At 42.1% G+C, this 13,777-nt stretch overlaps 1 protein-coding gene across 3 annotated transcripts in view; it reads left to right on the forward strand.

Moving 5' to 3' along the window:
- ERBB4 (erb-b2 receptor tyrosine kinase 4) overlaps positions 1-13,777 on the forward strand; it is a 597,238-nt gene that overhangs the window by 447,831 nt on the left and 135,630 nt on the right. For 2 of the 3 annotated variants that reach the window (XM_068947910.1, XM_068947911.1), the window contains exon 16: positions 1,800-1,844. In XM_068947910.1, coding sequence (XP_068804011.1) covers positions 1,800-1,844 — 45 coding nt within the window. Of the gene's footprint in view, positions 1-1,799; positions 1,845-1,965; positions 2,041-13,777 lie in introns of all 3 variants that reach the window. The other variant, XM_068947909.1, reaches the window with a different exon arrangement.

Consider the following 13,777-nt stretch of genomic DNA (forward strand, 5'->3'; position numbering starts at 1 on the left):
CTGGGCTCCCAGCCCTCTAATTTGAAGAGGGCCTCCTTTTTATTTACAGCAAGAGTGTGAGCTCAGCTTCTTTTGACACGCTGGGAAATGGAAGTTCCGAACAACTTTTTTCAGCCTCTGTCATTACTGAACTGATTTTTCTGCAAAATGCTGAGCAGGCCGTGCAAGAAAAATGTTGGATATTACCGTGACTGGACAGAATTTAGACCTCTGAAGCCCAAGGCAGCTGAAATTTCAAAAAAAAAAAAAAAAAAAAAAACACCTGTTAAGAGTTCTCTCATATTTCTTGAGTTGCATTTAAATCTACCCTTGGCACTTTATGCATTTTCTGGCCACCTGGGTATTTAATGAATCCATTTTATGTCTGCACATATGCTGCTGGAGATGGTTACTGAGGAAATCCTTACAATCTGTTTTTGCGTGTCCCAGCTTTTATGTGAAATAAAGATCCAAGTCAACAAAGAAGAGCTAAAGTACACCGTCATTCTGTTAGTCCTGATGGGCAGGAAAGGAGAGAAGGCAGCGAAATTGAGTTCACTGAATTTGTTTTATAAGGGCGAAATGATAGTTGATTTAGACGCAGGAAAAGCTGATGAGTGGCAAGTGATGGGGAAGTGGAAAGAAGGTCTCATGGGAGCATATTTAAACTCCCTCAGGTTTTGACATAGTCTCCTTTTCTCAAAACCAAACAGAGAGGGAGACTTTACAACAGAGATGGGGATCGCACCTTAAATTCAAAATGCCTCAACACAAGTGAGTTTTAAGCTTCTGTCGGAGTAGGTGATCTGATAAAAAGATCTTGAGATCTTGTTAAAGGGATGAAGTGGTTTGGTTTCCTTAAAACACCAGGAGCTAGCCAGATGCCTTAAGAGGCGGTCCCTGTGTCTACAGAGGGACTAGCTGGGCATTCAGCACCGAGCAGTGTCACGCTATCTTAAACCCCTAAGGGCGTAACTTTGTGTATCTGTTTACACAGTGGTCAAGAGTCTCCGAAACAGTATAACTGAGTTTCTGTTTGAATGCAGAGGGCCTCCTATACCACCTCATGGACTGCTCTTCATAAGGGTTAGGAAACTCCTCAACTATCCATGTTTTGCAAACAGGCACTTTGCCTATGATTGCGCTGCAGCGGTGCCACATAAAGCGATTTCCCGTGTTTCCTCTGGTGAGCACCTGCTGCTTTTGCAGGTGGAGGGTTTTTGGCAGCATCTAAGGAAGGCAGAATAAGATGCCTGAATCAGCAGAGACGCCGTTTTGCTGTTTCTTTTTTTTTTTTTTCTTCCCCGCTGCCCTTCCCCAGGAATCTCATTTTTGAGCTTCCCTGATAAAAAAAAGTACAATCAGCTTCCAGAACGTTCCTGCTGTCCCCCCAGCTCGGCAGTTAGAACAGAATGAACCATCGCATTAATTGCAGAAGGAGGAAAAAAGTTTTGTATTGTGGTCCTGGAGGTCCGGAGTGGTGCAAATGAACAGCTTCTGTGCGGTAATCACTGGTTTGATTCAAACAGCATCCAAAAAGAGCAACTCCGTTGTCAGGCCTCCCATGTTTGCAGATGAAACCTGCCTCTAAATATTGTTTGAGCCAAGATTCGTCCAACCTTGAAGTGCTGTTTATGTTGCTATTATTGTTCCCATCACGAGCTTGTTTTTGTCACAAGCTATAATTTGTGGTGACTTGGGTCTCTCTTGAGAATTGTAATTAAGAATGTGGCACAAAGGGGGGATTCCGGCTTCTTAGATCTGTAAATAACAGATTTCTCTCTTTCTCTCCTTGTTTTTTCAATTTGGATTTGCTGCAGGTGTATAGGTCCACGTATTGAGGACTGCATCGGCCTGATGGATAGGTACTTGCTGAGCGATCGTTCCCTGTGTGTCCTTCCATCCTCCACGTGTGGACAAGGGCGCATGCGTGTGCATGTCCTTGTGAATGGCAAATGACGTCTTTTGTTCTGTAATTGCCTGCAGGTGTAGAGGTCCCGCTAGTCATGACTGCATTTACTATCCATGGACACGCCAGTCCACTTTACCACAACATGCTAGGTAACATCCACCACTTTTCCATTTTTGTACACGAGGTCCTTCCCTAGTTACCATAGGAACGTTGTACTATCCAGTTTGGTCAGGAATGCAAGTCGTGGGGAGAATATAATTTGTCCTTAACGTTGAGTTGTGCCTCTGAACGTCCAAATTTACCATTTGAAAGTCAGTTCAGACATTTTATGCATTTCGGCTGATTGGAAAATGCCATGCATTTCGGCTGATTGGAAAATGCCCTTTTTTATTTTTTGGCTACGCTTAAGGCAAATAAAATGATTTGATTCTGAAACTCCCTGCAAAAATACCTGTTTCTTGATAGAAATTTTCTGAAAGTAAGCACAAGGAAAAAGTCTGATTAAATTGGAATTTACATTTTTTTAAATTCGTTATGGTTTTAAAAGACAACTTAAAAAAAATGAAACTTTTTCTTCTGTAGGTCTTGTTTTGTGGAACAAAGTAAACGTTTCAGGAAAACTGAATTTCTTCCTCAATTGACAGAACGCTCTATCTGATAACTTTTTATTTTCTGTTTAAAAAACATCTAGCAGCAGTTTTGTTTTTCAGTGATGATGATCAAACCAAATTTCTGTAGGAAGAATCCCGAAACATTCCAGTTGCGCTCTATGTTGTCTTTTGTGAAAGCCCTTCATTGCCATTGCTTGTGTTTATTTTTAAATTCAAACTGGTTAGTATGACTTCCAGGCTGTGGGGTTGCTGTTGTGAGCTAGAACTGGATGAGAAATGTATCCTCCCAATCAGCTTCACCTCATTGAGCATTTTACTTTTTTTTTCCCTTGTCATAGAATTGAATGTCCTTAAAGTTCAGATTTGAAGTTTGAAAAAAAAAAAAAAAAGTTGCCTTTACTTCCTAGTTACGTACCTAATGGGAAGATCCCAACTTCCTAGCTGTTGCAGGCGAACGTGTTTAGACGTGAAAGGCAATATTCTGGAAATGCTACCAGATGGTATATCCATTTAATTAAACTGGTGACAGTTTGGACTCGATTTGTAGCCCAATGGTTAGGCAGTAGAAGACGACTGAGTTTTTCAAATTTGAGTGTTTTTTGGAATCTTTCCATTTTGAGATATCCGATTTGAGATGCGTACTCATCCAAACTGAGATGCCCAAAACCCTCAGTCAGTTTGAAAGGTGTGCATTTCATCAACTTTACCCTAGGCACAAATGTAGAAATGTATTATTATTTGCATAAGTTTGGGAGGGGCTTACTAAGACTACTTAAAATGGGGGACGTGCTGAAGTTCTTTGCTTTAGTAATCAGCTTTAAAATAACATGCATTTCATCACTTCAATTTTTAATCAGTTTCTGAAGGACTATTCAGAGCTTCACACTAGGATGACTTCTTGTCATGCCGTAGTGTTGCAGAGGTTACAGTCTGTTACAGTCTGCTCATTCTAGCTTCCCCTGGTAGTACAAAAGCCATGCAGACTTGTTCGCTGTTTAGCCCAGCTGGTATAACGGCAAAACTTAACTTTGCATTGCAAATGTTCAGATAGTATGTAAGTCTCTGTGGGTACTGCCTAATACCCGCCAAAGTCAGTGGAAAGACTCCTGTTAAACATAGTAGATTTCACATCGGACCCTACATTTAAAAAGCAAAAGTGAAATTAGAGGTGTGGGACCTCGAACGTGATGACGCAACAGCGAGATGATGTTGCCTAGTGCCGGACTTAAGCCATGCGTCAGCAGGCAATGCTTATTTTGGTTTGTGTGCAAGTCATAGCGTTCGTCTCCTTGAGTCAGTAAACTGTCGTCAAGGTAGTAAAGCTAACTATTAAGGGTGGTGAAAATTAAAGTAAATATTTTACTCTACTCAAACGAGGCGTTTTCTGCTCCATTCCGTGTGAACAGCAGTTGACGCTCAAATGTTTCCTGCTAGATTTGGTGGAATTTCTTGGTTATGCTTTGCTGAACGTTTGTTAGGAAAATCACTGTATACGTGATAAAATGCTAAATAGATGTGTATTCTTTCACTTTCCAACCAAAGAAAGAAGCCTCGGGCTTTCTTTCTTCTGTATGTATTTGATTTGTAAAATTGTGCATTTTGGGGGGCAAAACTGCACTGGCAAAAGTGGTACTTTTTATTTATGATAGAAGGGATGCCAGTCAAAATGGTTCCAGTTTAGGTGGCACCTTCCTCATGTCCCTTTAACAGTTCTGCATCCTCCTTAGGCTTACAGACCTTAAAAAAAAAAAAAAAAAAAAAGTTTTACCCTTCCCCACGGATTTGAATTTCTGCCATTGACTTGAATTAGCATCGGGTGGAAGGGCAAGGTTCTCTGCTCTTTGAGCGGCTGAAAAAGAGAGCAGGGCTCTGACTGCAAACACATGAGATATTTCTCATGTCTTTCATCTGTTTCCATTTTCATACTTGTGTTTTTCTTTCCAGTTTTGCAGTTTGCAAATTGTCACGATCCATTGGCTTGAGGGCTTTTGCAAGAGTCTGGTAGGGTAGCGGAGAAATTTTTACTGTCATGTTTAATAAAGAGGAATCAGATGTACATCGCATGGTTTGTTTTCCAAATGACGAGCAAAGCTTCAGCTTCTCTGCGTGCGTTTGGTTCTGTGGAAAGAGTCCTTGCTTTTGGTGTTGAGTGGCTTCCTGCATAGTTTGATTTGGTTTTGGTTTTTTGGTCCCTTAACTTCAGTACAGTGCTGTCCAAAATAATGTTAGAAACCTTCTTATTCCCGTGTTTTCAGCTCAGTGTCACTTCAGGCTATTTTACTTTTCCTCTAGACCACCTGATAGATGCTTCAAATGATGGGTTACTGGTCAGATCTCTTGAGTATGCCTGTCCTGTTTTTCTGCCTGAGGACCGAAATGTATTTTCAGTGCATTGTTTATTCTCACAGAGGCCTTGACCACGTTCTTAACTGCCAGAAAAAGTTCACACTCTGAAGGAGTAAATGTCGTCTTGACCAACAGAAGCTTTTAGAGCTCGTGGGAGAAGTGAGCCCCTCTTCTGCTTGGGGCTAATTCCAGCTATTGTAATTACAGCTCTTGCCGACCCCTTCGGGACGCAATAACGATGCTCAGCGCCGAAGGGCAGGACAGGCCTCGGCAGCGGAGAATTCCCCGAGCCCAGGGGAGTCCTTGGCTGGTGTAAGGCTGACGTAGCTTCTTTCTTAGCCTCCTTTTCTCCCTTCTTCCTCCCCGCCGTACGGAGAGTTTCTGCCGAGGGACCGTACAGGAGCCTTGTGTTCTGAGCTAAATCAGCTCTTCAGGCTAGGCTGTGGTCAAAGTTTGTGACTTGAAGTATGAATTTTAAACGTGTTCCTCCTCCCCGTGATGCATTCAACTTAAAACTGGAAAAAAAGATCAGCAAAGGAGTGAAGTTTCCGTTTTTCTGGTGCATGAGAGATTGTAAGCGTGAAGGTGTAGTCAGAAGCATGTGGTGGATGTGGAAAGGAAAGAAATAGCACCGTAATGTATTCATCTGAATAAAGTGATGTCTCCGTTGATTTATGCCCTCAGGAAATTTCATTCCCGTGTTCCTTTTAACTAACAGAAACTAATTAGCCAGGCCCACCCTTGTCAAGTGGTCACATAAAGCGATGTGTGGACGTTAACTCAAATTACAGGCCTAACACTTTCTTTATAGCAACAAAGGACGTTTCCTCAACGAATCATCGCTTCCTAAACAAAAAAGCTGTTTTATGTGCTGTGTTTGTGTACAAGAGCTAATTAACAGTAAACCCTGTATAACAAGGCAAATCCTTCCATAGCTGTTTGGTACCCCGCCACAGCATGACTTCGGTAGACCTTCACAGCGGCTTAGGAGCTCTAAAAAGATGATGGGGAAGGGAAACCCACCTGTAGGAAACTTTTAGTGTTCATTGCTTTTATGGTGCTCTGTTCCACTGCTTGGGGGAAAGCGCTCCATATGTATAGTCTATATTTTTATAGAGTAATTATAGTCACTTCTGGAGGGGGAAGAAGAGGAGAATCTGTATAAAATAAGAGGGAAAATAGGATCTGAGAGTTCAAATTAAGCCACATACCTGTCCTGATTGGAAAAAGGTGCTACTCTTGAGGTACTTTTAATATGGCATTCTCTGATGTTGTACCGAAACAGATCAGTTGAAGAAGCCGACTGTATCTTTTGGTTTTTGAGGGTTTTTGTTTTCCCCTAGGAATTGAGACTAGGAAAAACGTTTAGAGTTTTTGGTCCTATGTCTGTGGATTGGGTAGAGCTTTGTCCGTTTAGGACAGACTGACAGAGAAATCCTTGTTCTGTGTGAGAACTTGCCGCTGCTGAACTGCTTCCCAAACAGACCTTTGCCGTGGCCGCGTTTTTTGTCACACCAACTGCCTGGGGTTTTAGGAGGAGTGTGTTTTGAGGATCCCTGTGACACGCGGGAAAGCCACTGGCTTGCGGGATGATTTTCTTTTGTAAAAGCTGTCCCACTTTTTACCACTCTGATTTGTTGAGACCGGTCTAGTTGGAACAAAGGCTGCGTGGGCATTAGTTCTTTTTTGCTACAGAGATGTGACCACCGATGAAAACCCTTTTGTTCTATAACGTGCTGAGAACAATTTGTCTGGGATCAGGTTTTCTAGTTAATGTGCTTCACCTCCGTAGGGTTGGCCAGTGTGGTCTTCCAGGATAGAAGTATTTGATAGGATCTGCTGCTCTAAAGAGAGATGAAGATAACCTGTCAAGGTTGGGAGAGTGCAGGAGCTAGAGTCAATAGTCACCCAAGTGCTTTTTTTTTTTTTTTTAAATCTGTGCTCCAGTAGTCGGAGGACCCTGTTGAGAGTGCACAGGATGGAATAAGGCAGGACATTTGATGTAAGCCGTAGTTTGTTGTACAAGGAGCGGAATGCGAGTGAAATACTCTGATGTGTATTGAGGTTGTTGGTGTTCATAGAGCAAGCGTCTCAGCGGCAGAGCTCATGCTTGGCGGATTTGACTAACAGTCGTGATTGAATGGCGGTGCATACCAAAAAGAGAAATGCCAAGGTTGGAGAAGTTGCCCTAGTGTGTCTCTGTGTGAATATAGGTATGGGAGTCCTTAGTATATTGCTTGGTTTGTTGTGCAGCAGCCTCCTTCAGCTGCTGAACTCTGAAGGAGCATTAGTGCAGTGCCCAGTCTTAGCAAGCAAGCAGGTCTCTTGCAGAAGCACGCAGTGACTTGTGTTCCGTCGGCATAGCACACGGGTAGTTTGTAGTCCCTCGGTTATCCTTGGACTTCATGGCAAGCATTTATCAAGTCCTTCCCCCCTGTGGCTTCGGTATACTGGGTTAGCAGTATGTATATGGTCAGCACACTTTTAACAGCAGGATTCTCCCATTTATGCAGACTACCACGGAAAACGTACAGGATGCGCTAATAAAGTTTTTGCCAAGCACTGGAATTCTGCAAGGCCCTAGCCAAATTTCAGCAGCACCTTTGCAGACGTTTCTCAATAAAAGCTATTTAAATACTTTTTTGCTGTGCTACCACGAGTTGCAAAACACATTTTAAATTACATTTAAAAGAAGCAAATTCTTTGTGCTAAAAAGTGGCTAAATTATCGTTACCGAAACTAGGAGCAGGACAAGTGAAAAATGATTATACCAGATGTGGTGGGTCTTTGTGGGAAGACTGGAAGTGATAGGAAGTTCCCAGCTACTGAAAACAGGTTGTTAGAATGGGAGACCACGTGCTGTCCTATGACAGTGGTCACCGCTTTTCTTCCTCATCAGGCTAGGTAGGCCTTTTGCTGTGTGCCTGTACTGGTTTGGCTACACGAATGCTATGGTGCAGAAATAAAATTGTGCCGTGAAAACGTGATCTTGTTATACAGCAACAGTATACATATCTTGCTGCGCTCCAGTGAGTTACTTTTCTAGCTTGAAATGTGGATTTAATTTAGATTTAATGTTGTTATAAATTAATTATCTATTATTAAAAATACATTTGTAGAGCTTTAGAAAGATGTAAGAAGTAGAGTTGTTTAAACCTCAGTGAATGGTTTCTTAGTAATTCATTAATATTTAATATATAATAAATTAGAACTAAAGCTTGCCGTCTTACTTGCAATTTACCTGTGTAAGGCAGGATTTTTTCCTCTTTCATATTTAGACAATTTATGTGACAAACTTATTTCTCTTTAGAGTCCAGCCAAGACTTAATTCTGTGTGTTCAGGCTTCCTCGCTGTGACCTGTCAGGCGATAAAGGAGCTGCAACTTTTGCATGGAATGGAAAACTCTTGGTTGAGGCTCTTTAGAACAGTACATTGATGGTATGTAACTGTGCTGTAAGCATTTATACTGGCAAGTCTGCTTAATTGGATCTCTCTAGCCCAAGTTAGTAGCTCAAATCATATAATCTATGGTAGGAGGGGGACTGGGTTTTTCTCAGGGATAGATTATTCCTTTTCAAAATCTAGTAAAATAATCCTGCAAGAATGTTGCCCGTTGGCTTACTTTTTCACAGCCTACTTAAAACCAGGTAAGTATTTCATGTTATGATCAAACCTAGAACACTTGATGCAGGTAAGAATTTGTAATTGAGGTCTGCAGATGACATTACCGCTTTCATTTTTCCATGCAAGTGTAAGTTCTGTTTTGCAGTTAACTTGCAGCAGCTTTTCCAGCTTAAGATCATAAAATAGTAGATGACGTGTTAATTGGTGAAAACCCAATTCACTGTTGATCTTTTTTTTCATTTGTTTTTTTTGCAGAAATGGAATTGCCACATTTGAATTTGATAAGAGATTTTCTAGTTTTAGGCAAGTGAGGCCTGCAAACACACAATGGTAAACTAATAATAGCAGCTATAGCTTCTGAGGCATTAATAGGCTTCTGTCCTTTGGTGCTAACTGTGGACTGTTGTACTGTAGCAATTACCACAGGTGAAAGCATTACCACGAATACCAGCAATTGTACAGGAACAGAGCATTAGTAAATCAAGCCATTAGACCAAATTACTTTCTCTTACTACAATTTTTTCCTGCCACACTGTAAAGTGAAGTAACAGGGTGAAAGAAATGCCATATAAATTATCTGTACCTTTGGGCTTTTTGTACACAGCCTCAAATAACTACATGAAAATTGTAATGGGAAAGGGGCATCTAGCACTGAACTCGTTTCCTGTGCACCACCCTCTCTCTGTTAATTCAGATTGCTTTGCAGCTCTGTTCTGTAATACAGAGGTATTTTGTTTCTTTTCTGCCTCGTTACAGTGGAAGCAGACAGAGTCGAACAGGAACGTAGGCCCTGTTCCTTCTCAGCGAGAGACTTGCTGTTTTCTCAGGACTGAATTGGAGAGGTTTTAGACAAGAGCCACCAAGAATAATTAAAGCTTTGGACCTTGTGCCTTGTAGTGCGGTACTTTGGGAGCTCAAGCAGCTAATGCTAGTTAATTTATCTGAAGGGTAAGGTGTGAACCTGTTTATCGCTTAAAAGTACTGATGCAAGGAACAAAAGTTTGCTTAAAGATGGCGCTGGTCTAGCAGTCTAAAAGGGAGGGTGCCTGTGAAAAAAGGAAATGGCTGAAATCTGAAGAAAGGCACATGCAAAGCAGCAAAATGGCAATGCATATCTGAGGAAGGATTATTAAACCCTGGAATGATTTTCCCTGCTAGTGTTTTATTCTCCCACACTGGACTTACAAAATCAGGACTAGACCTTTTGTTTTGCAGATGTATTCTTTGAAAGAAATAATTTGTGCGAAGCCTGTGCTGTGCTATAGAGGAAATTGGGCTGGAGGATTTCACTGGTGCCTCGTGTCAGTATTTACAGTGTATGGCATAGCAACTTCAGGTGCGTGGTAGCAGCTTCCAGCTAAGAGCAGCTTTGGGGTCCCGTCCTAAGGACAGGACCCAGGAGTTCTTCCTTTGAATTTTGGTTGCTAGGATTGAGTTGGACATATACAAGCAAATGTAGCTACTGAATTTCTAGCTGCTGGTTTTGGGTCTTGTTTACTTTGATGAGGCACGCAGTGAGGGCCCCAAATGGTTGTACGCAGGGTTTCTGTTGTGCTGCCGTATTTTTGTTCGTTAGGAAATAGGTCAGTTAAGCTATTTCTGAGTTTTAAGTTTAGCCCTTGGTAGGAAAGAGGAGAAACTGATGGAGATCTTTCCTGTTTGACTGAACTTTCCTGCATCGTGTCTATGTTCATCTGAATGAGATACTGATTTTGACTAAATATGGTAAGTGTTTGTAAGTGTTACTATTGCTGCATTTTTATTTCATGTGGTGCAGCTGAAGGCAAGTAGTTTCTCCCTGTAAGTTTCTGCACTAATTGATGTAAATTTGAAGGTCTGATTTGTGTCTCTTTGTCAAGTTTGAGCCTTAAATGGCAGTGAAGTACTAAGCATCTTATTTTGCTCCTCAATACAGATTTTTTTTTTTTTTCCAAACTCTGCCTCTTACCCTCTTTTGTGGCACCCTTCCACCTCCCCCCGACCCATGCATTGGTAGAGGTGTATCTTTGGTAGCGTGAAGTTTTAGAAAGCATGGCATCTAGAAAGCATGGGTTTGCTTGTTATGTTTGTTTTTTGTATGTAACCTTTGAAATCGATTTAGGGACTGCTCTGTTTCAGATAAACAGTTCACGCTGTTTTTCAACCCAATGCAAATTTTTAACTGAATCATCTTGACACACTGGTGAACAGGTCCTTTTCCAGATATATTGGCTGTTTCTGTAATTTCTGTAGTTACCCAAGGTTGAACAAATCACTAAACAGGCAAGAAAAGATTGTGGGGCAATGTGAAAAACAGGTCTTGGCTAGTTCTGACAGTTTTTCATTGTCAAGAGAGTTGTGAGGAGTTTAATATGGTATTTGCCTGTTTTAGTACATCTCTAGACAGAGCCAGCAATCCCTCGTCTTTGAGAGTCACAGTATTTGTGCAAAACTTTGAGAGCAATTTCAAGCCTTGTCATCAGGGCAAAGGCCAGGACTTTGATTAAACTTGGTCCAGTCATCATGTAATCCCTGATTGGTAAGTTCTGTGAAGCTTTTCTTGTAGTACCTGCAGGAAAATTGACTGAAATGCAATCAACCTTTGGAGTAAAAAGGTGCAAATTGTTTGTTCAAGCAAGTTGTCGTAGGCTCCCACCCAATACCCTGCTCGTGACCTGGTCTGTCCATTAGAAACACTGGCCATCAAAGCAATACACCAAAGTTTGTTTGCCTCTGAAGATATCCGCTTGGATTTTCATTGCATGCATTACGTTCTTATTTTACTCACTATTCCATTTTAACTCGTAGATTCCAGGACCCTGTCTACTGAAACCTGGTATCGTTTAGATATGTCACTGAAATTAGAGTAGCACAGATATTTCTTAGAGGGGCAGAAGTTGTAAAGCAGCATAACTTGAGTGAAAAGGAGATAAAACAATGGAAAAGTAAAAGCAAACAAGGGGAAAGGATGCGTTTTTAACTTTTCTCTCTTGGCTCTCTTGGTCATCAATCCAGTCCCATATATAGTAATACTGAAGTTGCTTTACCCGCAGAATAATGTGAGGTTCTTTAATTGTTTCTCCAGCGTGGTTTCTACATGCCCTTGCTTCTGGTCGGTGACTTGCAATAAGCACGGTTTCTTGCAAAGCATTAGGTGGAGCACTGCTCATGTGCAGGTTTCTGTGCAGCTCGTATACTGGATTCTGGACACGGTTCCCGGGTTGAGTATAGCTTGTAGCCTAAGCAGTGTCTGGGTTGTGTGTTAAGCCCAGGCACGAGCCTGGCAAACCTCTTGAACTGCCACCCGTGTTTCTCAGGATCAGGAACAGAACTCAGCCCCTTTAGCTCCTGCTAGGAGCAGGCTTGAGGATAAGTGGAGTAGTGGTGCAGTTCAGTGCTGTCTGCTGAGCTAATGCTGGGTGCCCTCTTTCGGGAGCTGAAGATGGGAGCTCAGGATCCGAAGCTCTGAAGTTTGTCTTCCTTCTTTTCTTAGGAGGAAAGGGCCCGTGTCCGTTTCGTGTTGACTCGAAATAGGACGCAGCCTCACTAGCCTGACTGAAGCTTCAGGGCCTGCCTTGAGGGACTTTCACAGCCAGGTTTAGGATTTAATAGTTTGCCTGGGAGATGGGGTAGGGTTCAAGTCAAAGGTAACTTAGTGTTAGAAGGGACGTAAGGAGGTCATCTAGTCCAAACTCCTGTTCAGAGCAGGGTCAGGTACGACCATGGACTGAGTTTATAAGCAGTGAGAACGGATTCTGATCACTGAAATGTTAGGGCTTAAATTACACACACAGAAGGGTTCCGTCTTATTCCCTGCGCACAGTGAGGTGTTTAATGGTAGCCAGTTCTCTCTGGAAGACTCTGTGAAGGATGCATTTTGAGGAATTTGATGGAGGGATGTTGTATGGCAGAGGAAGAGTAAACTCATCATTATGGAATAGGATTGAGGAGTGGATTAAGGAGGCAAGGCTGGTGACATGGAGAGAAAGACGAGAGGGAGAGTTTTAGAAAAAAAGTGGGTTGGAAATAAGGTTTAGCTTTCCAGTAATGATAACATTAGCAAATCCATGTGGTGAATTTTCCACCATGTATTGCGTTCCAGTCAACGCTGTTAAAGTCTGGCCGAGTTAGAACCCCTGGGCCTGGTGCCAGTGTCGCTGAATATGGACTTCCAGGTCATGTTTAAGAGAAAGTAGGATATTGTGATCCCTACTGTTGACAATATGGCATGTTAATCTCAAAATAATGCTGGGAGCATGGACCGTGATATAGAGATCCTGTAGCTCGATCGGTTAGAAGAAACAAGGAAGAGCTGGAAAGGAAGAGGACTAGTTCTAACTGGGCAATTCACCAGTGTGGCAGTGGCCAAATTGGTCTTTTCTGTGTTCCCAGTAGGCTTGCATCAGCTCTTGGGAGACATCATGTTAGCTCCAGTGGGCTCTCTATGAGTGGACCTAGCTGTGTTTGATTGAATAACCGCCCTTAAAGAAATGGGATGACTGCAAAACTAAAATGGGATGACTGCTCCTCATAATCTGTAGTAGGGGAAAAAGTGAAAAGTCTTGCTGCATCAAAAATGGGCCACTAGCTGAAAATATTCATAGTCTCGATCACAACAAGGATAATAGATAAAGAACAGATTGAAGAGTTAATATTCTAGCTCCTGTAGATGTGGTTTTCCCTTTGTGGCAGTGATGCGCATGTACATGACTCGGATGCATGCTGCGTGCAGTGTTGTCTCACTATTTCAGCTTTGCGTGAACTGTCTCCACTTTGATACTTAAGGTCATCCAGTGGACCTTAAGTAACCTGCAAACTTTGGGAGGCTTGTGTTGTCTTCTAATCAACGGCCTTTTAGAAGGAGAGAACTCTTTCCCCCCACCAGGAAAATTCCAGTCGGAAAGAGGCAATTACTAAGGAGAAAAAACCAGAACTTGTAATCGTAGCAATATGTTTATGGATTTCATCAGCTTTGCACCCTTCTCCCTTTGATACTTCAATTACATGGGTTTTTTTTTTTAAAGTGGGATGAGAGGCAGCCTCTCCCCCCTCTCTCCCCTTATGATAGAGAGAAAGTAAGATGCATTTGGGCCTGCTGTCTCCTTAATTTCTTGAGTCCCCATGGGCTTCAGGAGCTATGAGAGATAAGAGGCATAGAAAGTCATCAGGGTCAACTGATGCTCTATCACGCTGAAATTTGGGAGAAAGAAAGAACTGTTTCGCTACATGATCATCCACCTTCATGTGGGCCGTGTACTGTATTGCAAAATAATCATAAGAAAACAGCTGTTCTAGACTCTAGGTTATCCTGAGCAGTATCCTTAC

Source organism: Struthio camelus, chromosome 6 (assembly GCF_040807025.1).
Source record: "Struthio camelus isolate bStrCam1 chromosome 6, bStrCam1.hap1, whole genome shotgun sequence".
Lineage (NCBI taxonomy): Eukaryota > Metazoa > Chordata > Aves > Struthioniformes > Struthionidae > Struthio > Struthio camelus.